General features: G+C 37.3%; 2 protein-coding genes and 1 long non-coding RNA gene across 3 annotated transcripts; 1 reads left to right on the top strand and 2 right to left on the bottom strand.

Annotated features, from left to right (window-relative positions):
• Positions 1–2,332: 2,332 nt before the first annotated feature.
• On the top strand, positions 2,333–6,142 carry LOC128215899 (MAM and LDL-receptor class A domain-containing protein 1-like). The gene is made up of 4 exons (XM_052922507.1): positions 2,333–2,384; positions 3,457–3,565; positions 5,363–5,510; positions 6,047–6,142. The coding sequence occupies exons 1-4, from the start codon at positions 2,333–2,335 to the stop codon at positions 6,140–6,142; spliced, it is 405 nt and encodes a 134-aa protein (XP_052778467.1).
• A 594-nt stretch (positions 6,143–6,736) lies between these two features.
• LOC128215888 (QRFP-like peptide receptor) lies at positions 6,737–14,115 on the bottom strand. The gene is made up of 4 exons (XM_052922498.1): positions 13,779–14,115; positions 9,540–9,979; positions 8,630–8,737; positions 6,737–7,090 (listed from the first exon to the last, which is right to left on the bottom strand). The coding sequence occupies exons 1-4, from the start codon at positions 14,113–14,115 to the stop codon at positions 6,737–6,739; spliced, it is 1,239 nt and encodes a 412-aa protein (XP_052778458.1).
• Positions 14,116–22,003: 7,888 nt separating this feature from the next.
• LOC128225084 (uncharacterized) lies at positions 22,004–23,811 on the bottom strand. Its single transcript, XR_008259600.1, has 4 exons — positions 23,715–23,811; positions 23,158–23,260; positions 22,686–22,805; positions 22,004–22,486 (listed from the first exon to the last, which is right to left on the bottom strand). It is a non-coding gene; the product is annotated as an uncharacterized LOC128225084 (long non-coding RNA).
• Positions 23,812–23,954: the final 143 nt, after the last annotated feature.

Below are 23,954 nucleotides of genomic sequence, written 5' to 3'. Positions count from 1 at the left end.
GTGCTAGCACGACTTTCACTTTTGAATGTCCAATGTCCAATGTCGTGCTAGCACGACTTTCACTTTTGAATGTCCAATGTCCAATGTCGTGCCAGCTAAACATTCGATTTTGAATGTCCAATGTCCAATGTCGTGCCAGCACGACTTTCAATTTTGAATGTCCAATGTCGTGCTAGCACAACATTCGATTTTTGAATGTCCAATGTCCAATGTCGTGCTAGCACGACTTTCACTTTTGAATGTCTAATGTCCAATGTCGTGCCAGCACAACATTTGATTGTAAATGTCCAATGTCCAATGTCGTGCTAGCACGACTTTCACTTTTGAATGTCCAATGTCCAATGTCGTGCCAGCAAAACATTCGATTTTGAATGTCCAATGTCCAATGTCGTGCTAGCACGACATTCATTTTTGAATGTCCAATGCCCAATATCGTGCTAGCACGACTTTCACTTTTGAATGTCCAATGTCCAATGTCGTGCCAGTACAACATTCGATTTTGAATGTCCGATGTCCATTGTCGTGCTAGCACGATATTCATTTTTGAAATTCCAATGTCCAATGTCGTGCTGGCACGACATTCATTTTTGAATGTCCAATGTCCAATGTCGTGCTGGTACGACATTCATTTTTGAATGTCCAATGTCGTGCTAGCACGACTTTCACTTTTGAATGTCCAATGTCCAATGTCGTGCTAGCACGACTTTCACTTTTGAATGTCCAATGTCCAATGTCGTGCCAGCTAAACATTCGATTTTGAATGTCCAATGTCCAATGTCGTGCCAGCACAACATTCGATTGTAAATGTCCAATGTCCAATGTCGTGCTAGCACGACTTTCACTTTTGAATGTCCAATGTCCAATGTCGTGCCAGCAAAACATTCGATTTTGAATGTCCAATGTCCAATGTCGTGCTAGCACGACATTCCTTTTTGAAATTCAAATGTCCAATGTTTAATGTCGTGCTGGTACGACATTCATTTTTGAATGTCCAATGTCCAATGTCGTGCCAGCACAACATTCGATTTTGAATGTCCAATGTCCAATGTCGTGCCAGCACAACATTCGATTTTGAATTTTCCAATGTCTAATGTCGTGCCAGCACGACATTCATGTTTGAAATCCCAATGTCCAATGTCGTGCTGGCACGACATTCATTCTTGAATGTCCAATGTCCAATGTCGTGCCAGCACGACTTTCAATTTTGAATGTCCAATGTCATGCCAGCACAATATTCGATCTTGAATGTCCAATGTCCAATGTCGTATGTTTAGCCAACTTCACACAGCTTTTTCGATTTCGGACTTGTCGTATAAGAAACATTGGTTGGTGCAATATAAAACAAGATGTATGTGTTTGCCTTCTATAATGCCAATATTTCATCATTACATAGATTTCAAGCTCATTATGTTTTCTTATTTTCTTTAATTTAGCCTGGCTGAAGATGAGCATTTGTGAAACTTACCCCTTGACATTGAACTTACAGAATAAGGAGTAAATGCTTAGAACGTAATTAGTTTTGAACATAACATTTGGTCTAGCTTTAAAACGACAGTGACAAACACGCCCAGTAGTCAACTATTCAAACACAAACCCTGTCAGAGTTTTTTCTATAGTACCCACAGGTCCGACTATTGGACCCATTCCCAAAGCAAAATATAAGATATTTTTCCCAATCTTCAGAAAAAAATCCTATTTTTTTAGACAGTTTTTTTTACCTGTACAAGTTCATTTTCAACATCCTAATAAATTATGTGATGTAAAGTTTTTTTGATAATTGAAATCAGACATCATTGACTTTCATCACATTCAGATCAGTGTGAAATATTATCTGTCATGATTTATTGCAATTTACTCGTATATTTACACCCCAATTATTGATATTTCAGCCATTTTTGGTCTTTTAAAGGGAAAATAAACTAATATTAAATCATTTCCTAATTTCGTAGAAGACTAGACAGCTTTTTCTTTCAACTGTAAAATTTCCCAATTTCGGCATTTTCACGATGCAATATTTCTCAAAATGTCTAGGGTCTTTTTCCCACACACGCATCAAATTAGAACGTTCAGTTAAATTCGAGTTCACTGAAACAAGTGTTTCCAAGGCTAAATATTTAGTACCTTTAAAATAGCATTGTCTTTTTGTAGGAGAAAACCCCGAAACTCTTCATTGACCAATACTAGAAACTTTTTTTCTTCAGATTATAAACACTTTTCGTATTACAAGATAAGTGTATACTGTGATATGGAGATCAGCTGTTTGTCACAGTTCAAAATCACCACAAGTAGCACTGTACCCGGGGCGGGGTGGAAATCCCATGCTGGGGCAACGATGACACCTGGTACTGGTCCGGACACGGATAATACGTACGAGAATAAAACAGGTCAGACATACCGCAATCTTTTTTGCCATGTTGCAACACAGTCGCAACGGTTCCAGCAACGTACGCCATAGCATTTTATTCAGGTACAAATGATATAAAGGCAAAACGAATCCGTACTAGTGTTTTATCTGACAACCAAAACAAACAAATATATTCAATACCTTTTCTCTGCCTGATCCAAACAGGCTCTTTTGTCTACCTTTGAAAATCCTCATCTGTAATGTACAAACAGTTATAAGGACTTATCTGCGTTTGGGGTAAAGTTATTCAAGAAATTCTGACATACCTTCAAAGACGATTGTATGCTTTTAAGTTATAGAATATAAGGAACATGTTTTAGTTGATGAATTTGGTGGCATGCCACACATGCTACGGACATTTATCGGTGCATGGCTTTTACTTACATCAATCGACAGCACAATCTCTAGGGCAACAGCGCCTGGTCCACTTTGACTATTTTTGCATATTTCCTTTTAAAGAAGTGCTCATTAATTATATTGTGTACCGTCGTAGGTACTTACTATAACTGTAATTTGAATGTGCCAGAATATTCTTACGGTGTGTGTAAGAAACGAAGTAAACTTGGAATGTTAGCAGATCTCAAAAAATGCACATGTCAGAATCGGGATAAAAGCTCCTGGCATTACAGTTCGCACAATATTGAAATAAAATCGTAGCCAATCTGCAGTTAAAGTGTTCTTACACGGTACCACATTCTCCGATTTTCGAAATATGCCCTTTTAATAAAATTATCAAGTAAACTGAAATCATATTCATGTGTGTAGAGGTTAACACAAGGCACAGCTGCACCACGGAAGTGTCGACAGCTCATTTTATTTGCACCACAGTTAAGTGGAGGAGCTGGCTTTTAGTAGCCGTGAAATATTAATCCATTTTATTCGCGTTTATAACTTAGAATTCATGCTAGGGGCGCCGACGATATTACTTTGCCAACAATGAACACTTTCAATCAAGCCGGGACCTATATTATTTTTAGTATTTTGGGGCCATGTTTTGTATTGATAATTTGATACTCATGATTTTGCTCAAACCTTTTTGATGTACATTCCAGCTTCCTACTTGTTGATGGATGCCAGCAAAATGAAGGAATCAGAGAGTACCAGTATACACATTACTGGAATTCTGCTCCTTAATCCGTTCAACCCATCAGTCTGTATAATGTAGGTATGACAGGCGGTAAGGATCAACCTCCTGTTGTTTTTTACGTAGTCTCAAACTAATTGAGTACGTTCTAGTAAATATCAATTTCTAATGCAACAGCTTAGTTTTTGCCTATTGTAACAGATATTATAAAGAGTAATATTTCGAAATAAAAAACCCCACACACAATGGTAATGGAAGCACGTTGAAACGTTTAAACATGTAGTGTGAGCAGGGAACACAACTCGGGACTGAAATCACAAAATAATTTGCGCCTATCAAAGTCGCACTCTCACAAATTGTCCGTTTTGACATTTTTGTCATGGTCAGTCTTTGCGTAAATGTCTGTAAAGCAGTGATAAAACAGCTGACGAAAGATCAGATCGCATATTTTTCATGTTTACGTTCGACAATTGATGTTTTATGGCTAGCGTTACTAAATAAGTTTTTCGGCAGTTTCTCAAACACTTGAGATCTATTATATTGCGATTAATCTTATTAATTTTGACTCAATTGAAAACATTGATGCAAAAAATCACTTCTTTCTGAGACAAAGAAGTAAAATAAGACAAAACTGAGGCAAGTTGAATAAATAGGGAAACGTGAAAATGCATATGTTTCGCATGTTGTAACAGTCCGCCCGGTTAGCTCAATCGATAGAGCGTTGTACTGTGAATCGGACAACCCGGGTTCCATTCCCGGGCGGACCAGGTTTCTTCTGTTGTGATAAGTTATGAAATCCTTTCTACGACTATTCGCACTGTACCACTGTCCCTGGCATGTACAGAAGTTGCCAGTTCCTTGCAGAGGTGAAGGCACCTAGTACTGGTTAACCGCCTGATAGTCTGCCCAGGATAGGTGTGCGGTGGTTGAACTGTCACTCTGGGACCCTTCAGTGTGCTCACGCCGGGACCCGGAGTATAAACTACTAACACCACCACCGTTGTAACAGTCTGTAATAAGCTCGAATACATCTCAAAATATGTACTGTATTGAATATTATGTCACGTGCAAACAAATTACATTTCTTAATATGCATAATGCATGCATAAGGCAATCGACGATGACCAGATATTGCATTTTAGTCTGCTATTATAATGGTAGCTTAAAAACTGTTGTATTGGAATACTTGATCACGTGACTATAGACAGTAGAGCGGTTCTTCAACACTTCTTGTACGTGTACGCGTAGCTACACGTACAGGTATTTTTTCTGTTTTTTTTTTTTTGTACTTGTATTCTCTCTGACATCCCATACATCGCGTTCCTCGTGCTACCGCACATGCAGTTCTAAACTTGTACAAGGTGCACATACCTCGTTGACATCGTCCACAAAAATGTCCACAGATACCCGTTTCCATGCACGTAGTGTTCCGCAACCTCTCGAGTATTTGAGATATATTGGATATGTCAAGAGTCGTCATATAAAATACAATTTTATTCAAAGAGTTCCGGAAATATTTTAGTAAGCGATCCTTTGGCGGGCTTATTGACATATTTCCAGGACGAGTTGAATACGATTGTGTTGTAAATGCTGACAAGTTTACATCGTGCACAAAAACATCCACACCTACCCGTGCTCACGCAACCTCTCGAGTAATCTTGAGATGATTACGTTAAAAGTTGTTGCGTTAGGAAGTTTGCCATTTGTACATAACAGATCGAACAATTTTGCAACTATGTTTCGTTAGGTTCAGTTAAAAGGCATAAATTTAATTAATGTATTGCTGAAACACTAGCAGTATTGTTTAAGTGAGTTCACAAACAATTTTGCACTGAATCTTAAGATTTCATACCTTGAATGTGTTTTTCCCTTAGGTTTTACTATAGCATGTTCGGCAAGGATATGGGCAAGTTGACTGTGCTAGTAAACGGAGTAAGCAAGTTCGAGATCAGCCCAGAGGTGGACAACAGGTGGAGGCGCCGAGAGTACGTCCACACAATCAACTGCATGTTTTTCTGCTGGGTAAGAATGTTTACTTTAGTCGGCTATGGGTTCAATTGAACGGTTTATAGTTTACAGAAGAATGTCAGCGTTTCGCTTCTTATGTTCAAAATGCAGTTTTCTGTTGAATATCATTTAATATGGTTTAGTGATCTAGTGGGTATTAACAAAATATCACGTAGACCACTGAAAAACTCAAAGAAAGTAAGTATGTACTAGCACAAAATAAATGGTTATGCGACAGTGTCACATCAAACCATTAATTTTACTAAGAACATACTAACAATTTTAAGCCATTACTAAATGCTTATTGGCGTCCGTATTTTATTAGTTCGTGCATATTTCGCTGAAAATACTTCATTTATCATTTATATTACCAAACATTTATGTCCATACTCGATACGACTATGACTACGGGCACAGTACAATGTAGTATTCCTTGCAGTCAGCAAAGTGCAATATAGTATTCCTAGCAGTAGGCCCAGTATTGTGTTGCTGTTTTAATTATATTATATTATAATAATTATTGATGCTTTAATTTTTTATTTTTTTTTCAGCCTGTAGTGGAGGTGGAAATTAGAGCGACCCGAGGACCGGGGCCTCTGTCTGACATCGCTATTGACGACTTATATGTCGGACCATGTTCTCATTGACTTTATAAATATTGAACAATGACAGCACAGTCAAAAACAGCACTTTAATGGATGTACATGAATTGTGAACGAAGAACAAACATTAACTATATGAATAGTTTTGCGGTAGAGGTCAGCGTTTGTAATCTCGCTTTCCCATTTTCATGAGCTTTTCATATAATGTGATTCTATCCGGATGCAACTCTGTATACAACGTTGATATCACTGTAACTTCAAACTTTGTTTTAATTGTACAATCACATTGTATCGAACTTGAAAGAATACAATTCATACAGTACTTTACGTATTTAAGGTACTTTTTGTATACATGTCTAACATATTGTATTCCATATCTCATTTTATCGAGTAGATTTTGAACTTACTTGTAAAATATTATTTGGTCATGTGTGTATGGCTTTATTCCAATGCCACTATTATATTCTGACTTTGTGCGCTTATCAAGAGGTCCTCGCTTTTCTTGTTGATATGCCTTTGCACTGCAGCTGTTTTTATTCTCGGAATGTTTATTTTCAATAAAAACTTTTGAATATAACTGTGCGATTTGAGAAAATCGGTTAACAATAAAAAAGCATTAAACTTATGTATTATAACGCATTAAAGCCTTGACGAAAAGGGCATTTGACTGGTTCCAGCCGTTGGTTCAATCGCGGTACAATCCTTCCCTGGTGTTTGTCCATTCAGCTCTATCCCCTCCTGTACAGTAAACGGTACTCTAGTCAGCGTTGCCAAGGGAACGTTCTTCGTCCTCACCGTTGATCTCTGTTTATATTCGGTCTCAAACGTCTCGGAGGCGGTGGGCGTTCGTCTATTCATGATACAGTTGACGAGATCTTTGAAGCCATTTCGGAAACTCTCGTTGAAGCCGGCGTAAATGATAGGATTAATAGCAGCGTTACTATACATGAGCAGGACAGCACCGAAATCTAGCGTATTGAACCAGTCAGGGAGCTGGAAAAAACAATTCAATTGTTTCAAACAAGAATATAGTAATGTATATAAGAACCACAAGTAATGAAATGTAATCACTTTAAAGCTGCACTCTCACAGATTAACCGTTTTTACAACTTTTTTTGTCTTGGAAATAGCAATTTTTTGCGTAAATATCGGCAAACCAATGATAAAAGATTGCTGACAAAAGATCAGATTGCAGATTTGCATATTTCCGTTCAAAAATTAATGTTTAATGGCTTAACCGTTAATAATGGTTTAAGAAAAATCAATAGAACATTAATATTTGAACTTAAATATAAAAATCTGCGATATATTTTTTGTCAGCAGTCTTATATCACTTGTGTCCATGGAATTTTGCAAAACTTTGTCTCAATCTGTGTGAGTGCAACTTTAAATGCACTATACCAACTAGCATTAGGTATGCCATCTGGTCACAATTTTTCTTTACATTGAAGGTTTTGGTTAAATTATACAAAGGAAGCTACGTGACCAGAAGCAAAGCAATGGCAGATATCATCTTTAATGTCATAAGGGTTAAATGGTTATGTCAAATAACCGGAAGTACATGAGGTTTCACACACGGTCTACATCAATGTTAATCAATGATTAAAAGTATGCATGTATTTAACTGTTTCAATTTCTCAAAATATCTTAAGCGTGAAAACCTTAAGTATCTTATTACATTTGGCCAAATTACTAAATTGTATAACGAGAAAAAATAGTCGGTCGAGATTTTCATAACGATAATTTCCTTTGAAAGTCTCAGATCTCAGAACAAAAAAGTGAGCTTGGCTTAAACCTGTTTTAAGAGACTTATGTTTCGTACAATAAGAACAAGGGCTTGTCTTTGTAGTTTATCTTGTACAGTGTGTGTATACCGCGTAATAAATTACGTCACATATGCTACGTCGGAAGGCAACATTTTGCTTAAAATGAAAAGATAACTTTTCTTTTACTACATCATTTTAAATAAAACAAAGGGCAGTCTATGCCGCTTAAAGTGCCCCGCCTTCTTTTTATTACCGGAGATTGATAAGGTGATTAGTTTCATCAAACACTTCGACAACCTGCATCCAAAACAATGTTTTGACAGTGCTCCGTCAGACGGCCGTATTGTGAAAAAGTTTGTCGAAGTGTTTTAAGAATCTAAACTCTCAATCAAACTCTGGTAAAAGACCGAAGGCGGGGCTCCGTTAGCGGCGAAGACTGCGCCATGTTTCATTTAAAATGGTGAAGAAATAGTGAATTTACCTTTGTTTAAAGTCTTCATTCGAAGCAAAATGTTGCCTTCCTATGTAGCATTTTGACGCAATTAAACATGTGGTATACACACACATACACTGTTGTAGTGTGTTTGTTATAAATACGCAATAGAATTACCGCTCTGGAATGGTCGGCTAAAAACCAATGTCTAAACAAGAAAGCGACGCAAAATTCGATTTTCTAAAATAATTTGTTTTCAATACCAGCTGTTAGAAGATCTAGTTAGTTGAAAATAGAGCCATAACATAGACAACTGTAGCGGACATAGCATACCTTGTAACCTTGCTGACCTTGTGTGAAAAGAAAGTATATTTTGATCGTCTGGAAAGGCACAGCACACACAATGAACACCAGCAGTACGGAGAACAGCATGATAACAACCTGAAACACATCAACGAACTGATACAAGGATGTTACAGAATGAAGTATGTTATGAATACGAATATAAACTGGCGTTTAAACTGTTATTTTACGGCAAAAAATAGGTAGATAATATTGGACACACAAACTAGTAGCGCCTACGCTAAACTTCTGGGCCCAATTTCTCGATACATCTTAAGTTCCGTATAACTCTTTCCCGCTAAACTTGTAAGCTAAGCTCTCTTCATTTCTTTTTCTATAATTTGCATAATATTAACTACCATAAATAGACCTTATATAAAAAGGTTATTGCATATTGATCTCCTGATGGAAGCGTAACACCAAACGTTTAGGTATTGAATAATTGAAACAAACAGGGCGTGTTTGTGTGAAAGTTTACATATTACTTAGACTTTTAATATGATAATATAAATAACAAGTTTTAGTTATCAAAATCAATTTTTGGCTTATTGAAATAAGCTACTGATGCCTGTTAAGTTTAAGAAATTTCGAGAAATTTGGGCCAGGTGACACGAAATCATGAGCTGTAATAATTTCCATTTATAAACAAGCGCTTATGACCAGCGTGTTTTCTGTCTTTTCTGGGTGTTTGCGAGATGAACGCTCGTTTGCGAAATACTAAACTGCTCATTAAGACAAGTATTTGAAATTCATGACATTCCAGGGTATATGACATATGTTTTGTGTGTTGCGTTCTCATTGGCTATCCTGTCGCAATGTTTAAACACAATAGTTTAAATAATAATGGAGAGAATCAAACTGTTTTTTTTTATAATATCGCAATGTAACCATTTAAGGGTACCTTTCTCGTTGATCGCTGTTGAACGGATGATTTGGATGACGCTCCTAACTTCGGTCCTATCTTATGTTTCCGCAGTTTTATCACAATAAATGTATACGAAAGCATCATAATCAACATCGGAGTCCAGTTTAACACACCACACACTACAATCCAGTACACTTTCTTGGAGGTCAAGCCTCCATCACAGCTACCATCAGCTTCCGTTTTCATTGGCCATTTTTCATCACAGTATGTCTCTAATACATCTGCCCACTGACGTTCAATATAATAGTACATGAAGAGGAGTGGAGTAGCTATAGCAATAGAGGCCATCCACACCAGGATGAGAAGATAACTGACTTTCCTCTTGGTGACCCGAGAGTGCATCGGAAACATGATAGCGTAGAACCGGTCCCCGGCTATCACCACCAGCGTGAACATGCTCGAACACATTGCTGTGACTTAAAGATAACATATGGACACAACATTAATGTAAAATTATCATGTATAAATAAGTGATATTTTTTCTAACTTGAATAATTATTCGCTTAAAAGTGGAAACAAATATAAATCTGGCGACAATTTGTTCATCGGCAGTTCTGTGCCTGATCTTGGCGCTTAGTTCTTCTTTTCATGGCCTTTTCCTTACGGGAATCAACAAGTATGCTCTGTATATTTCTTTGTGCCATTTAGTTATTTGTCTTCCTTTGTTGATTGCTTTCGCAGATACAACACATTTATTTGCTATTTTTTAAATGCAGTTGATCAGCACGTTTTAAATTAGGTCACGGACTGTTTACGTTTCGGGTCAACCAAGATGCCAAGGCCATGTTTAGCGTGTGTATTTTTGTAACCCTTTACCCAGTTTTTATAAAAGTAAAACTCTTATATCAAGAATTCTTTTATAATAGAACAATCAATTGCTTTGTTTAATTTCTGTTTCAATACCTGCTGAATTACTATTATGTCCTGTGTTATTTTTGGATCAGTGCCATAGCACTTAACCGATTTACTTTAAAATAGTTCTTGTTCCTTTGGTAAGCGTGTTTACCGGACCTTCACTATTCCTGATCATCTAAATATTTAGGAATGGTAATTGAATACGGTTTTTAGGAGAATTATATTGATATAGCCGTCTTGTTTGTTCTGTATTCTAGCTCTTTTCGAAGTTGCGAAAACTATACGGAAATAACGGAGGAAGCTATTGAGATGAAAGAACTAAGGAATGTCCATTAAAACACTAAGCTCTCGAATAGACTGCGCTCCTATGTGAGCATAGAACCCCTTTAGACCTGGACTGCTGCACGATATGATGCGAGCATGGTTGAGGGTACAGCGGAAAAAGAGATATAAGTGAATCCATAAATGCAAAGAAAATGTTGTCTTTAAATAATTCTAAGATACTCAAAGACTACGGCGACGATTTTTTTTAAATAAGATGTTCATTGTGGGCATTTTGTTTAAATGAATCGTTTAAATACCACTGTTTAAATACCGTTGACGGTTCTTATTTTTGAATATATCAATCATTAATAATTTACAATGAAATCTGCAAACGTGTTACACAACGAATTCTGGGAATTTGTTTGACGATTATCAAAATAACGTTTATTTGTAAGGCCTCATCCGCAGGGGGGTACACGTATTCCGAATCTGCAAGGGTTTTAAGTGAGGTTTTGGAGCTTGATATGCAAGATGGCGGCGAAACCATGACGAAATAGGATTTTTGGAACCTGTTTTCGCCTGGTAAGTGGTATAAAGTATATCTTTCATAAATATCATGACGCGCATTCGGCTCTACAATTACCATGCCTCACTCGGCTTTTTATTTCATGCGTTTAGGTTACGGAATAAAAAAGTTATTGAAGGAAAACCTTCGGCCAGTCTGTTGTTTACAAATGTGGGAAGCGAGATTTTGATACTTTTTAGGACGTTTAAGTTTCAAAAACACATATTTTTGCAATGGTTTCTGCTGTAACATTATGTAAATGTGGTATTTTAATTTCCTGACAATTCCTTTGCTGTACAAGAGCCTTCATGGCAATTTCATTTTGGTTTAACCACCTAAATGTGTGCTGAAAATAGTTTAACCACCTTTTGGCATCTGCACTGAAAGACACTTTTATAAATGAAAACAAACGGTATGACAAATTAAACTTGTGACAAACGTTCCATAATATTATGACAAACTTTCAATTATATTAAACTATCACGTGTTGTATACACAACAAACGTTTTATACATGCATTCTCTCATTTGTCAGTTTGACTCTAGGAACAAAACAAATTGGTCTGATCAAAAGTGTATTGCCCTCTATAACTCTTCTGTTGGTATGTGCTGATATCAATGATCGGTAGAAAGAATATGGTCTTAATCGTTAGAAGGAATGAAAAAATGCCCGATAGGTTATGATTACAATTTGGAACTATGCAGATCATCAACTGATGAAAATGTGTGCCCCTCTGAATATCGTATTTAAGACGTTTCGCGCTTTTGTTTGGTGTGAAACTGAAACTCTTTCGGGGTGTGACGGTAACTCTAAATTTCTTGAATTGTCGGTACAAGGCTTGTCCGTTTTCCGTTTTCTAGAGCGGTTTAAACTCAGAGATGATATCTTTTTGTATCTCGGCATATCGCTGGCCCTATCAATAGAAGCATGACGTTAATTCGAGTGTTAACAGTAAACAATATTTTCATTTTATTACTGGTTCTTCTGATGTGACCATTATGAATTAGCAAATATAAAAATAACTATCCACTGTAATGGTAAGAGGTTGTAATAGGTTGTTTTAGTTTTTATTTTTATCAGTTGGTTGTAAGTACTTATAATGCGAGAAAAATAAAAATAAACAGTAAATAAAAGACAAATAAATCGCTTTAAAAATATTTTTAAAGAAAGTATTTAACACGTGATAGTTTAATATAATGGAAAGTTTGTCATAATATTATGGAACGTTTGTCAAAAGTTTAATTTTGTCACACAGTTTGTTTTCATTTATAAAAGTGTCTTTCGAATCCTATTTCGTCATGGTTTTGCCGCCATCTTGCATATCAAGCTCCAAAATCCCACTTAAACCCTTGCAGATTCGGAATACGTGTACCCCCGTGATCCGTCTTTCAGAACAGAATAGTTAACAAAAAATCAATGTTTGAAATCTCTCGAAACAATAGGCCGATATTATATCAAGTATGTATCTACGTATCAAAAATAATACTGCATAGACAAACTATGAAATGTATAGTAATATGCACAGTTTTACCCAATTTCACCACACAAGAGTATGGATCTTAGTTTTTCGAAGATAATTTAAACCCTTTTACCGTTTGGTACTGAATAACATCAAATGCCTTAAAAGGTAATGAACTTTGTCCTCAAGAGCGTAACATTGTGTGAGTTCGTTTGGACCTTCGGGGAGTGACATAAAATATAAACCCCAGTTGGCAAGAATGAACGTCGAAAGGCGGTTACGAAATTTATTGCCGGATTTATTGTAGTGCGACACTACAAATTTGACAAGTCGAGCGTCCTTAAGCCATCCTTAAAATTATAAGTAGTTGTGTTAACCTGCAATAAGTGAAGCTTATTTGTGAACACGAAGACGCAAACATACAGTTAGTGTATGAGTGTTGATTTCGAATATATGACAATAAATCTTTATTAAATAAATAATAAAAAAAATAAACCCTTTTATTATTCATAATTTCATAGGTACTTACCCCAATTACATTATCAATTGCTTCCAAGAGCAGTTTAAATAGTATGCATATAATCATTGTTTAATACGGTTAACAAGTTATGAATTATTCATTGATCTTTGAATTTGTAAAGAAACAAAATTACAGACAAGTGAAGACAACAGGTCAACGGCTTTTGGTTTCTCTTATCGAATTTTATTGAAATAAAATATATAAAAAAATAAAATTCGTAAAGCTGCCCCTTCAACATTATATTGCTTATAAAGCAATATTAAGTTTTTTTAACCAAAACAGAAATATTTGTATATGCTTGTCACAATCTTAAACCCCGTGTAGTTGTCTTAGTTTGTAGTCTGTATAATCTGGCATTCTACTATTGTACTGTTTCCAAAAAATCAATGTTAATTTGTTACATTTGTCTGCGTAGCTTGTTTTTTAGATGGTCTTTCGGTTAACCTTGTTTCTTTTAAATAGTAAAACTACTGCAGGAACTTCAGTTTTAAGCTCAAATTAAGGGTACATGCCAAATCAACTAATCACAACTTAAGTTGTGAGAATAAATACTTTGCATGAAGGGGTTGAACTTGCAGAGGAAGGATCCGAACACCCAGAACTCGTTTAGGCTAGCGACAACGTGCACCCAGATTGGCATCAGCGCAACCAGCAGGTCGGAGACGGCCAGGTTCACAAGGTAGTAGTTAGTCGTGGTGCGCATGCGCTTTGATCTCACCACGATGATGATGACGAGAGCGTTTCCGACGAGGGCCACGAGATTCACCACCACACCCAGGCTGACCTTGACTACCACCTCCCGAGAGGAAACTGACTGCAGTTCCGACGGGTATGGGATAGCACTGAAGTCGTAGTCTTGAGTAGGTGGTTCACAGCCACCTGAGCTCATTTTGAATGTTTTACATGGTTGAACTCGGCATCAAACTATCTGTTTTCCTTTCTTTTATATCTATAACAACACTAATTCCGAAACAAATAAAACTGATATTGTCCATTTACCACAATGTACAGATTAGCGTATGTACTATGATTGTAATGCTTCCCGATAACCCGAACATGAACTCTCCGCGGCACCAGTGTCACTGAGCGGCAAGCCGTGAATGAGAAGCCTCGTTGGTCTGAGAACCGACCTTGTATACTTAGCTGTAAAAAACCAGCGAGCCGCCACTCAGCATCATTTGCACGGTTTACGAGTGTCCAGAGAAGGAATTAATGAAGAAATAGAAGTAAAATTTTATCCTCTGGTTTTAAACGATAAGAAGTCATTGAAGTACAGGAGCAAACAGCAATTCATCGATACCTTTGATTACTTTTGCACGGCCGCATGAAATACGGCCTCAGATTTATGGCATATGAAACAATGCAAATATAAGTATGGGACATAATATGGACGATAATGACACGCAAGTTTGTCTGAAAGGCCATTAGTGCCGACGGTAGACATTCAGTAGCAAACATGCAATAGAAATATAAGAGTGCAGGTCACTTATCGTTTATTTGAGCAACAGAACTTTCATGCGTTTTATTATTCATCTTAAACGCAAATTTTATATTTTACAGCATATGGCAAGATTAATAAACAGATTTTTATATGCGTTATATTTATTAATAAGCGCTTTATTTTTTTTCGATAATCTTTTTCGTGAAAAATAAGGCTGTGTTGCTGGCACGACATTCCAATGTCCAATGTCCAATGTCGTGCTGGCACGACATTAATTTGTTGAATGTCCAATGTCCAATGTCGTGCTAGCACGACTTTCACTTTTGAATGTCCAATGTCCAATGTCGTGCTAGCACGACTTTCACTTTTGAATGTCCAATGTCCAATGTCGTGCCAGCAAAACATTCGATTTTGAATGCCCAATGTCCAATGTCGTGCCAGCACAACATTCGATTTTGAATGTCCAATGTCGTGCTAGCACGACATTCATTTTCGAAATCCCAATGTCCAATGTCGTGCTAGCACAACATTCATTTTTGAATGTCCAATGTCCAATGTCCAATGTCGTGTCAGCACGACTTTCACTTTTGAATGTCCAATGTCCAATGTCGTGCCAGCACAACATTCGATTTTGAATGTCCAATGTCCAATGTCGTGCCAGCACAACATTCTATTTTGAATGTACAATGTCCAATGTCGTGCCAGCACGACTTTCACTTTTGAATGTCCAATGTCCAATGTCGTGCTAGCACGACTTTCACTTTTGAATGTCCAATGTCCAATGTCGTGCCAGCAAAACATTCGATTTTGAATGCCCAATGTCCAATGTCGTGCCAGCACAACATTCGATTTTGAATGTCCAATGTCCAATGTCGTGCCAGCACAACATTCGATTTTGAATGTCCAATGTCGTGCTAGCACGACATTCATTTTCGAAATCCCAATGTCCAATGTCGTGCTAGCACAACATTCATTTTTGAATGTCCAATGTCCAATGTCCAATGTCGTGTCAGCACGACTTTCACTTTTGAATGTCCAATGTCCAATGTCGTGCCAGCACAACATTCGATTTTGAATGTCCAATGTCCAATGTCGTGCCAGCACAACATTCTATTTTGAATGTACAATGTCCAATGTCGTGCCAGCACGACTTTCACTTTTGAATGTCCAATGTCCAATGCCGTGCCAGCACAACATTCGATTTTGAATGTCCAATGTCCAATGTCGTGCCAGCACAACATTCGATTTTGAATGTCCAATGTCCAATGTCGTGCCAGCACAACATTCGATTTTGAATGTCCAATGTCCAATGTCGTGCCAGCACAACATTCGATTTTGAATATCCAATGTCCAATGTCGTGCCAGCACAACATTCGATTTTGAATGTCCAATGTCCAATGTCGTGCCAGCACAACATTCGATTTTGAATATTCGATTTTGAATATCCAATGTACAATGTCGTGCCAGCACAACATTCGATTTTGAATGTCCAATGTTCAATGTCGTGCCAGCACAACATTCGATTTTGAATGTCCAATGTCCAATGTCGTGCCAGCACAACATTCGATTTTGAATGTCCAATGTCCAATGTCGTGCCAGCACAACATTCGATTTTGAATGTCCAATGTCCAATGTCGTATGTTTAGCTAACTTCACACAGCTTAATTTGACTGGCTTTATCTAAGTAAACAAGTCATAGACTCGTTGACTCGAATGTGGTTGTGTATTGGCAAGCTTAAGATCCTGGAAACACCAAACAATTATACTAGTAATGCAGTAATGGATCTGACAAAGGTACAATGTAACTATTAGTTTTCAGAATCCAAACATGAGCTACGACTCATGCTGTCCATCGCAAATCTAGTAATTTGATTGGGTAAGCGATATGACAAACAAATATTCTAGTTTAAACAATGTATGTTTGTGTTTACTAATGAGCGCAGCTTAGTACTTGATTAAATCTGAGGTACAAACAAACCTAAGTTGACTTTTCATCTGTACGCAAACAGTGCAAAAGTTCGTTACCTTTTGAACTATTTTATTTTTGTAAATATATAAGGCCTTCAGGCACTGTTGATTTTTTTATAATTTGCACAAGCCTCGGTTTGCATGTTGTGTGGTGCACAAACATAATCACAGGGCAGGGTTCACATATGGTGCAATTATTTTTCATATACATGTAGTACCGAACACACAAACGTTTAACACTAAGTCGATTAAGTTTCCTTTTAAGCGATTTCTTTTTCTGTCGTTTTGTTTTCTTTCCGGGAAGCAATGACCATGACTCCTATATTCGAGGCTATTTCTATGGAAGCAAGGGCCATGATTCTTGTATTCGAGGCTATTTCTATAAAAGCAAGGACCATGACTCCTATATTCGAGGCTATTTCTATGGAAGCAAGGGCCATGATTCCTATATTCGAGGCTATTTCTATGGAAGCAAGGACCATGACTCCTATATTCGAGGCTATTTCTATGGACGCAAGGGCCATGACTCCTATATTCGAGGCTATTTCTATGGAAGCAAGGACCATGACTCCTATTTTCGAGGCTATTTCTATGGAAGCAAGGGCCATGACTCCTATATTCAAGGCTATTTCTATGGAAGCAAGGGCCATGATTCCTATATTCGAACCATTTCTATGGTAGCAAGGGTCATGACTCCAATATTTGAGGCCATTTCTATGATAGCAAGGGCCATCAATCCAATATTCAAGGACGTTTCTTTGATAGCAAGGGTCATGTTTCCTATATTCGATGCCATTTCTATGGTAGCAAGGGCCATGTTCCCTATATTCGAACCATTTTTATGGCACGTGACCGTTTATATGGAAGCAAAGGCCACCATTCCAATATTCGAAGCCGTTTCTATGATAGCAAAGGTCGTGACTCCAATATACGTGGCCGTTTCTGTGGAAGCAAAGGCCATCATTCCAATATTCGAGACCGTTTCTATGAAAGCAAGAGTCATGACTCCAATTTTTGAGGCCTGTTTCCTATATTCAAGGCCATTTCTAAGGAAGCTAGAGCCATGTTTCCAATATTTGAGGCCGTTTCTATGGAAGCAAGGGCCATCATTCCAATATCCGAGAACATTTCTATGGCAGCAAGGGCCATGCTTCCTATATTCGAGGCCATTTCTATGGAAGCAAGGGATATGTTTCCAATATTCGAGGCAATTTCCATGGCAGCAAAGACCATGCTTCCAATATTCGAGGCCGTTTCCATGGCAGCAAGGGCCATGCTTCCAATATTCGAGGCCATTTCTATGGCAGCAAGGGCCATGCTTCCAATATTCGAGTCCATTTCTTTGGAAGCAAGAGCCATGCTTCCTTTATTCGAAGCCATTTTTGAGGAAGCAATGGCCATTTTTCCTAGATTCGAGGCCATGTCTGTGAAAGCAAAGGCCATGCTTCCTATATTCGTGGTATTTTATGTGGAAGCAAGGCCATGTTTCCTAATTGAGGCCGTTTCTATGGAGGCATGTGCCATGTTTCCTATATATGGGGAAGAGCCATAATTCCTTTATTCTACACCATTTTTATGGAAGCAATGGTCATGATTCCAATGTTTGAGGCCGTTTTTTATGGCAGCAAGGGCCATGATTCCAATATTCGAGAACATTTCTACGGAAGCAAGGGCCATGCTTCCAATATTCGAGAACATTTCTATGGAAGCAACGGCCATGCTTCCAATATTCGAGGCCATTTCTATGGAAGCAAGGGCCATGTTTCCTATATTCGAGCCCATTATATGGAAGTAAGGGCCATGTTTCCTATATTCGAGGCCGATTCGATTTGACAGTGGACCGGGTCTGGCGTCAAAAGAATAAAAAAAATCGTTATTCTCTTCAAAGATATCCGTGGCTATGGGGTTAATTTATACTAGTATATTAAAAAGAGCGGACAGCTTTGTTTAACTGGGCTATTGATAATTCAATATCCGTTTACATCAAGACCTTGAAGAAGACAACTTCCTGTTCGTCGGTACCGCTACGAACATGCAACCCCGCTCTGACATTAAATACAAATATCAGCAATTGTCAGAATCAGGTGACCTAGCGTAGAACCCATTTATATCATCACGCTGCCCTATTTAGTATGAACAACGGACATAGCCTTTATCACTCCTTCGTTAATAAGGTTAAATAGCCATTAGTTTTGTTATTAACCGTAATTGTGTAAGGCAACGTGTCTCAACGTACAACATATACCTTACGTAGACGGACTTTCACTTCATAAGTCGACGTAATGAACGCCGAGCATGGTGTCCCATCATTCTTAACATTGTGTTGTTTGTCGACTACCGTGTGATTTTAATTGGACTGAATTTGAACAAAGAGAGATCTATTTTGTGACTTTATATCTTACACCATGCGTTTTAAATAAATAGAATATTATGTAATTTACTATACATAATTCCGAATTTGGTAGCCGAGTAACTTTCTTAGAATCTGTTTTTATATGATACAATACAATAGGGTTATTACTTCTGCGTTGATCCGGGAGGTTGTTTTTTCGACTCGAGTTGATTTTTGATGATTCATGACGTCATTTTAACATCGCGCAACGGTACTTGTTGTAACGTGACGTCAGTAGAGTGGAATACGGCCGTTAAAAGACCTATTTAACTTAAATGGAATACGGACAAGTTTTTTTGCGAGATGGATTGCGTGTGGATTTATGATGGGTATATAACGAAAAAAATATCGAACTTGAAAATATACACATATTTTTGTTTGTTTTCTATATCATGTCGATGCACTTTTATTGCCGAGTGAAAGAAAAACGTTTGATATAAAATGGATAGGAACTCTTTAACATATATAGCAGCCGACAAATCATTTTGATTACATTGACAGACCAATACTTAAGCGATCTTTCGGATTATCGGTGTTCGAACTACGAGATAGTATCTCCATAAACCATTGAAACCATGCTTCAATGGGATTAGAACATATAATATAAATACAAAATACATTTTAAAGTATTGGGAGATGTGATACTCTGTTTAACTAATCGTTATTTTTGCTAGACTTCTGCACTTGAATGGTTTGGGAACTTCATAATTTGAATGAACGTCGGAATTATGAAATGGCATCATGTATCTATTAAAGACACATGTATATCCAGGCACACGTGTATACCATATATTAACGTTTCAGTTTGTTTTATTTATTAATAGAGTTTTACATATATACACGATTAAAGGTGTGAATGAAAATGAAATGGTAATACAACAAACGCTTAATTGGCAAATGACGTTGATAGAAACAGAAATATGATATAGAGACATACATATGAGCCTACAGTACTATGGGTCACAAATGATACAGGAAGTGCATGTGTATAAGTGAACAAAGCTAAAAGTAAAAAATAAACACGAAGAAAATTTGAATTATCGAAGGTTGCAGACAAGAGTCCTATTCCACGAACTAAGCATTCAATTGCCAACATATTGGACAAAGAAAATGCGAACGTTTGTTAAGGGTACAGAGACAAACTAGAATAACCATGAACACACGTAGTTGTAGCTTTAAAAAATACTCTCCAAGACTAATATAAAACCCGCCAGCCATGATTGATTCCTTCATTTCTTGATAAGGTAACAGTCACAGGTTTCATATTAAGCATGTGACTCACGTTATTTCTCAAAAGGGACAGGTTAAATGTTTATAAAGTGATCTTGATTGGGTTAATGTAGGTACTAAAGATATGTGATTTACTCGGGTGTCATTCGCGAACAAGCACCGATATGGTCATTAATGTAGCTTTAATACGCATTAAATGGCAATCCTTGATAAAACACTTCCTCTTCAAATGAAAACTATTTGTTTAGCATAAACATTCAATTTTATGTATTTTTCTTAACAGTTTTGTTTAAATACAACGTCAAATATTTGCACAATTAATGTATTTGTGACATTAGTGATCAGAACGTGACAAGAGAGAGACAAAGGAAATTTATTGTCTTTGTAAAGTTCATACACAAACGAACTAATGATACTCTAATATTGCCTCTGATTTATGTTTGAACTAGATGATGACATTTTATATTGGAACATGCTTTCGAAACGTGTATTTAATAAAAACATTGAGAGGATTTTTGTTTTAACTTTATAATAATTTTATCATTAAGTTTATTATTTATTTGTCTTGTATTTCATCAATATCGACCCCCCCCCTCGTTCGTTCCCCCCCCCTCTCTCTCTCTCCCCCTCCCCTCTCTCTCTCTTACTGATGTCGGAAAAATCCTGGCCGAATTTGTTTGCATCCCTATTAAATATGTACTTAAATACTACAACCCAACTGAATACTTATCAATAACACATTTCTCTCAACTTTTCTTAAACTATGTTGACGTGAAGAAACGGTTTGAATGTCCGTGACTGGATAACACTGTTATAAAATATGTTTAAAACGAAATATTAGTCAGACGGCTATATCGAAAATCAATAAAATTATTCGCTTCTTTTTATTGTGACTGGTCGCCGGTTAGACGTATTGGTTAGTTCCCTTTGTCAAATCGCTACCTTTTCACGCACATAGTATGTTTTAAATACGAGAGCTACAGGATACATGTGAATAGCGCTTAGACAACTCGGGTATGCCATTCTTAAATGCGTAAGTATAACTGCTTCCCTTGTTAACAGCGAAATACTAATTTCCACATTTCTCCTATAGTGTCGCTTAGTTTAATCACTTAATATAACGTTTAAAGTTAAACACATGTTGACCTTCATTCGAATTATGATAAAAATAAAGATTCCCATGTAAACCTATTCAGCCGCGTCTGTGATGTCTTGCATCAAATTTCGTCTTGTATATTATTGGAAAGTGTTGTCTCAATATGTCCAAACAAGCTTGAAAGTACGTACACATATATAAACGTTACTTCTCAGGTTGCATCGTATTAAGTCCCCGTTCAAGTAAGGCCATAACATGTATGTGTTTCTATTTACAGTAGCCATATCAATACGCAGTGATTGTGTAAGCTATGCAGTGTGAACGTTACACGCGTGTTCTTGCAGTGTGGTCATTGCCGTTTTGGCCGAATGCCCTTTGCACGATAGTCCCGTACTTTCACCTCGGTCATTTCCGTCATCGTCTAAGGGGAAAGAACGGACGTTTTTCTCAGAATACTACATAATTCACCAGAGTGGTCCACTTTATGTTTCTCCAATTCCCTGGGCTAAGGCGAATAACTCACTCTAATAGAAATGACCGTAAAATATAATGATAATAAGGATTTACCAGAAAACTACAACAACAAAGATGGCTGCCCTATGATTATCTAAACTATTATTATACAGTTAGCAACAACAACGCAATTCTATATTTGGTATAATGGTACCATTTTAATAACAACATAGTATTTGTAATTTTACATTTTGTGCACAGCGAGCATCAGTGTCTGTCCATTTGTATTTTAGACAGGCACGTCATAAGTCTGTGCATTTACATCTAAACTATAAAAGAGATATCCTTCCGTCCCCGACCCAACGCTTCAAGCTTCATCAATAAGTTATTGTTATAGATTGTTTCCGTTCGAGTTCAACTGCATAATCGTTGTGAAAATTATTGCTGGGAATACAAAATGATACGTTAAAATGCAACCCATAAGAAAAGTTTATCAATTTTCAAGATTTATAAAAGTTTTGTGGTTAATTCAAAGCTAAGCATTAAAGCGGGGACATTTTATCATTTCCTTGGCGCTCTGGAGACTGGCGCATTGGTCCCAGTAAGGCTGGACCTGTTACCCGGAAGTTTCTTAGCGCAGGCATCAAGCACCTCGCGCACCGCCGCCTTCTGGCCCGCCGCTTGAATAGACAAACATATAACATGAAGATACTAAATACTCACTTATGACGGGGTACACAGTAAAGTATAGCATACATTTTTTACAAAAAGTACGTGACTTTTATGATTTCTTTTCACAAATACCACACTTTCAAAAACGGACTCTTAGACCATAACTTATTTGATTCTTTCTCGGACCCTTAAACAAACATATAGTACCATTCATGAGGCGAGCGAAGCTGGTGGACCAGAGACGCTCCCTGCCGGCAAAAAGGTCGCATGCGTCCTTCAAGCCGACTCGGTTTGTGGTCACCTGGAAACCCTCTTCCGTCAGTGCACCTGTAACACGAATCGTCCGTACGGTCAAATGTCTTGATGTCTTTGGCAAATGACTTACACGATTCAGAAAGCAGCATTTGTCACGTGTTGACTACATTCCAACTGGAACTATACATGCTCAAGTCTAATAATACAATAACACCCTACAACAACAACTACTACAACAACAACGGCAAGAATTAGACAATAAAAGAAATTGACTGATTTTGATTAACTGAAAACTTCTTAAAGAACATGTACCGTTATTGTTTAACTTGACAAAATCAGTAAGAACGTTTTCTGAGTCAAACTCATCAATTCACAGATGAATAACGTGCAGGGATCTAACAACTAATGCAAGCATATTACTCACGGATGAGTGGTTCGAGCGGCTCTTCCGAGTACAGGGTCTTGTCTCATCTCTTCACGTACGGTCCGTACCGAAACTGGAGGTGCTTAACCATCGCGAACACAGGCTGGAAATAACAACATACTTGAAAACATACTACATGTATATTATAGAATGTGAAGCATTATTTTTTATCATTTTAGTTGGAATAATGCAGAGAAATTTCGCAAATTATAAGTATAAAAATGAACATTGTATACTTAAGTATGGAAATATTTGGCCTGGTCAATGATGATTGTCACTAGCGGACCCAGGGGGGTGGGGGCGCCCCCACACACTTTAACACCGTAGTTCAATATAGGAGAAAAAGGGGGAGTACCCCCCCCCCGTTAACACATTAGACCAAACTAATTTTGTTTCTGAGGAAAGGGCGCAATCAAAACGGTTACGGCCCTAAGTTATGCCCCCTCTAACATTATAAAATACATTCATAAAATTAATGTTCTATCGAGTGCTACATAATTTTAATCACTCGTAATGATTCTTAAACTGAATAAACTATAAAACACCTAAAAACATACCTTCTTTTATATTCCGAATAAAGTCTGTACTTGTATACCAGTCGTCTACAACAAACGGATTGATCTGCAGGACTTACCAACGCTATTTATATGGTCCGTGCCGCCAATATCGTTAATTGTACTGAAATCTAACCCAAATGCAAATATCGATATTAGTATAATAGCCTTGTGTAATAAATACACCCATACTGAAAAAAAAACCCAGAATGAAAGCTTTTAAGTATAGATTTTTAGACGAAT

This window comes from Mya arenaria, chromosome 2 (genome assembly GCF_026914265.1).
Source record: "Mya arenaria isolate MELC-2E11 chromosome 2, ASM2691426v1".
NCBI classification, from domain to species: Eukaryota; Metazoa; Mollusca; class Bivalvia; order Myida; family Myidae; genus Mya; species Mya arenaria.
This window is presented reverse-complemented; position numbering and strand designations above follow the sequence as displayed.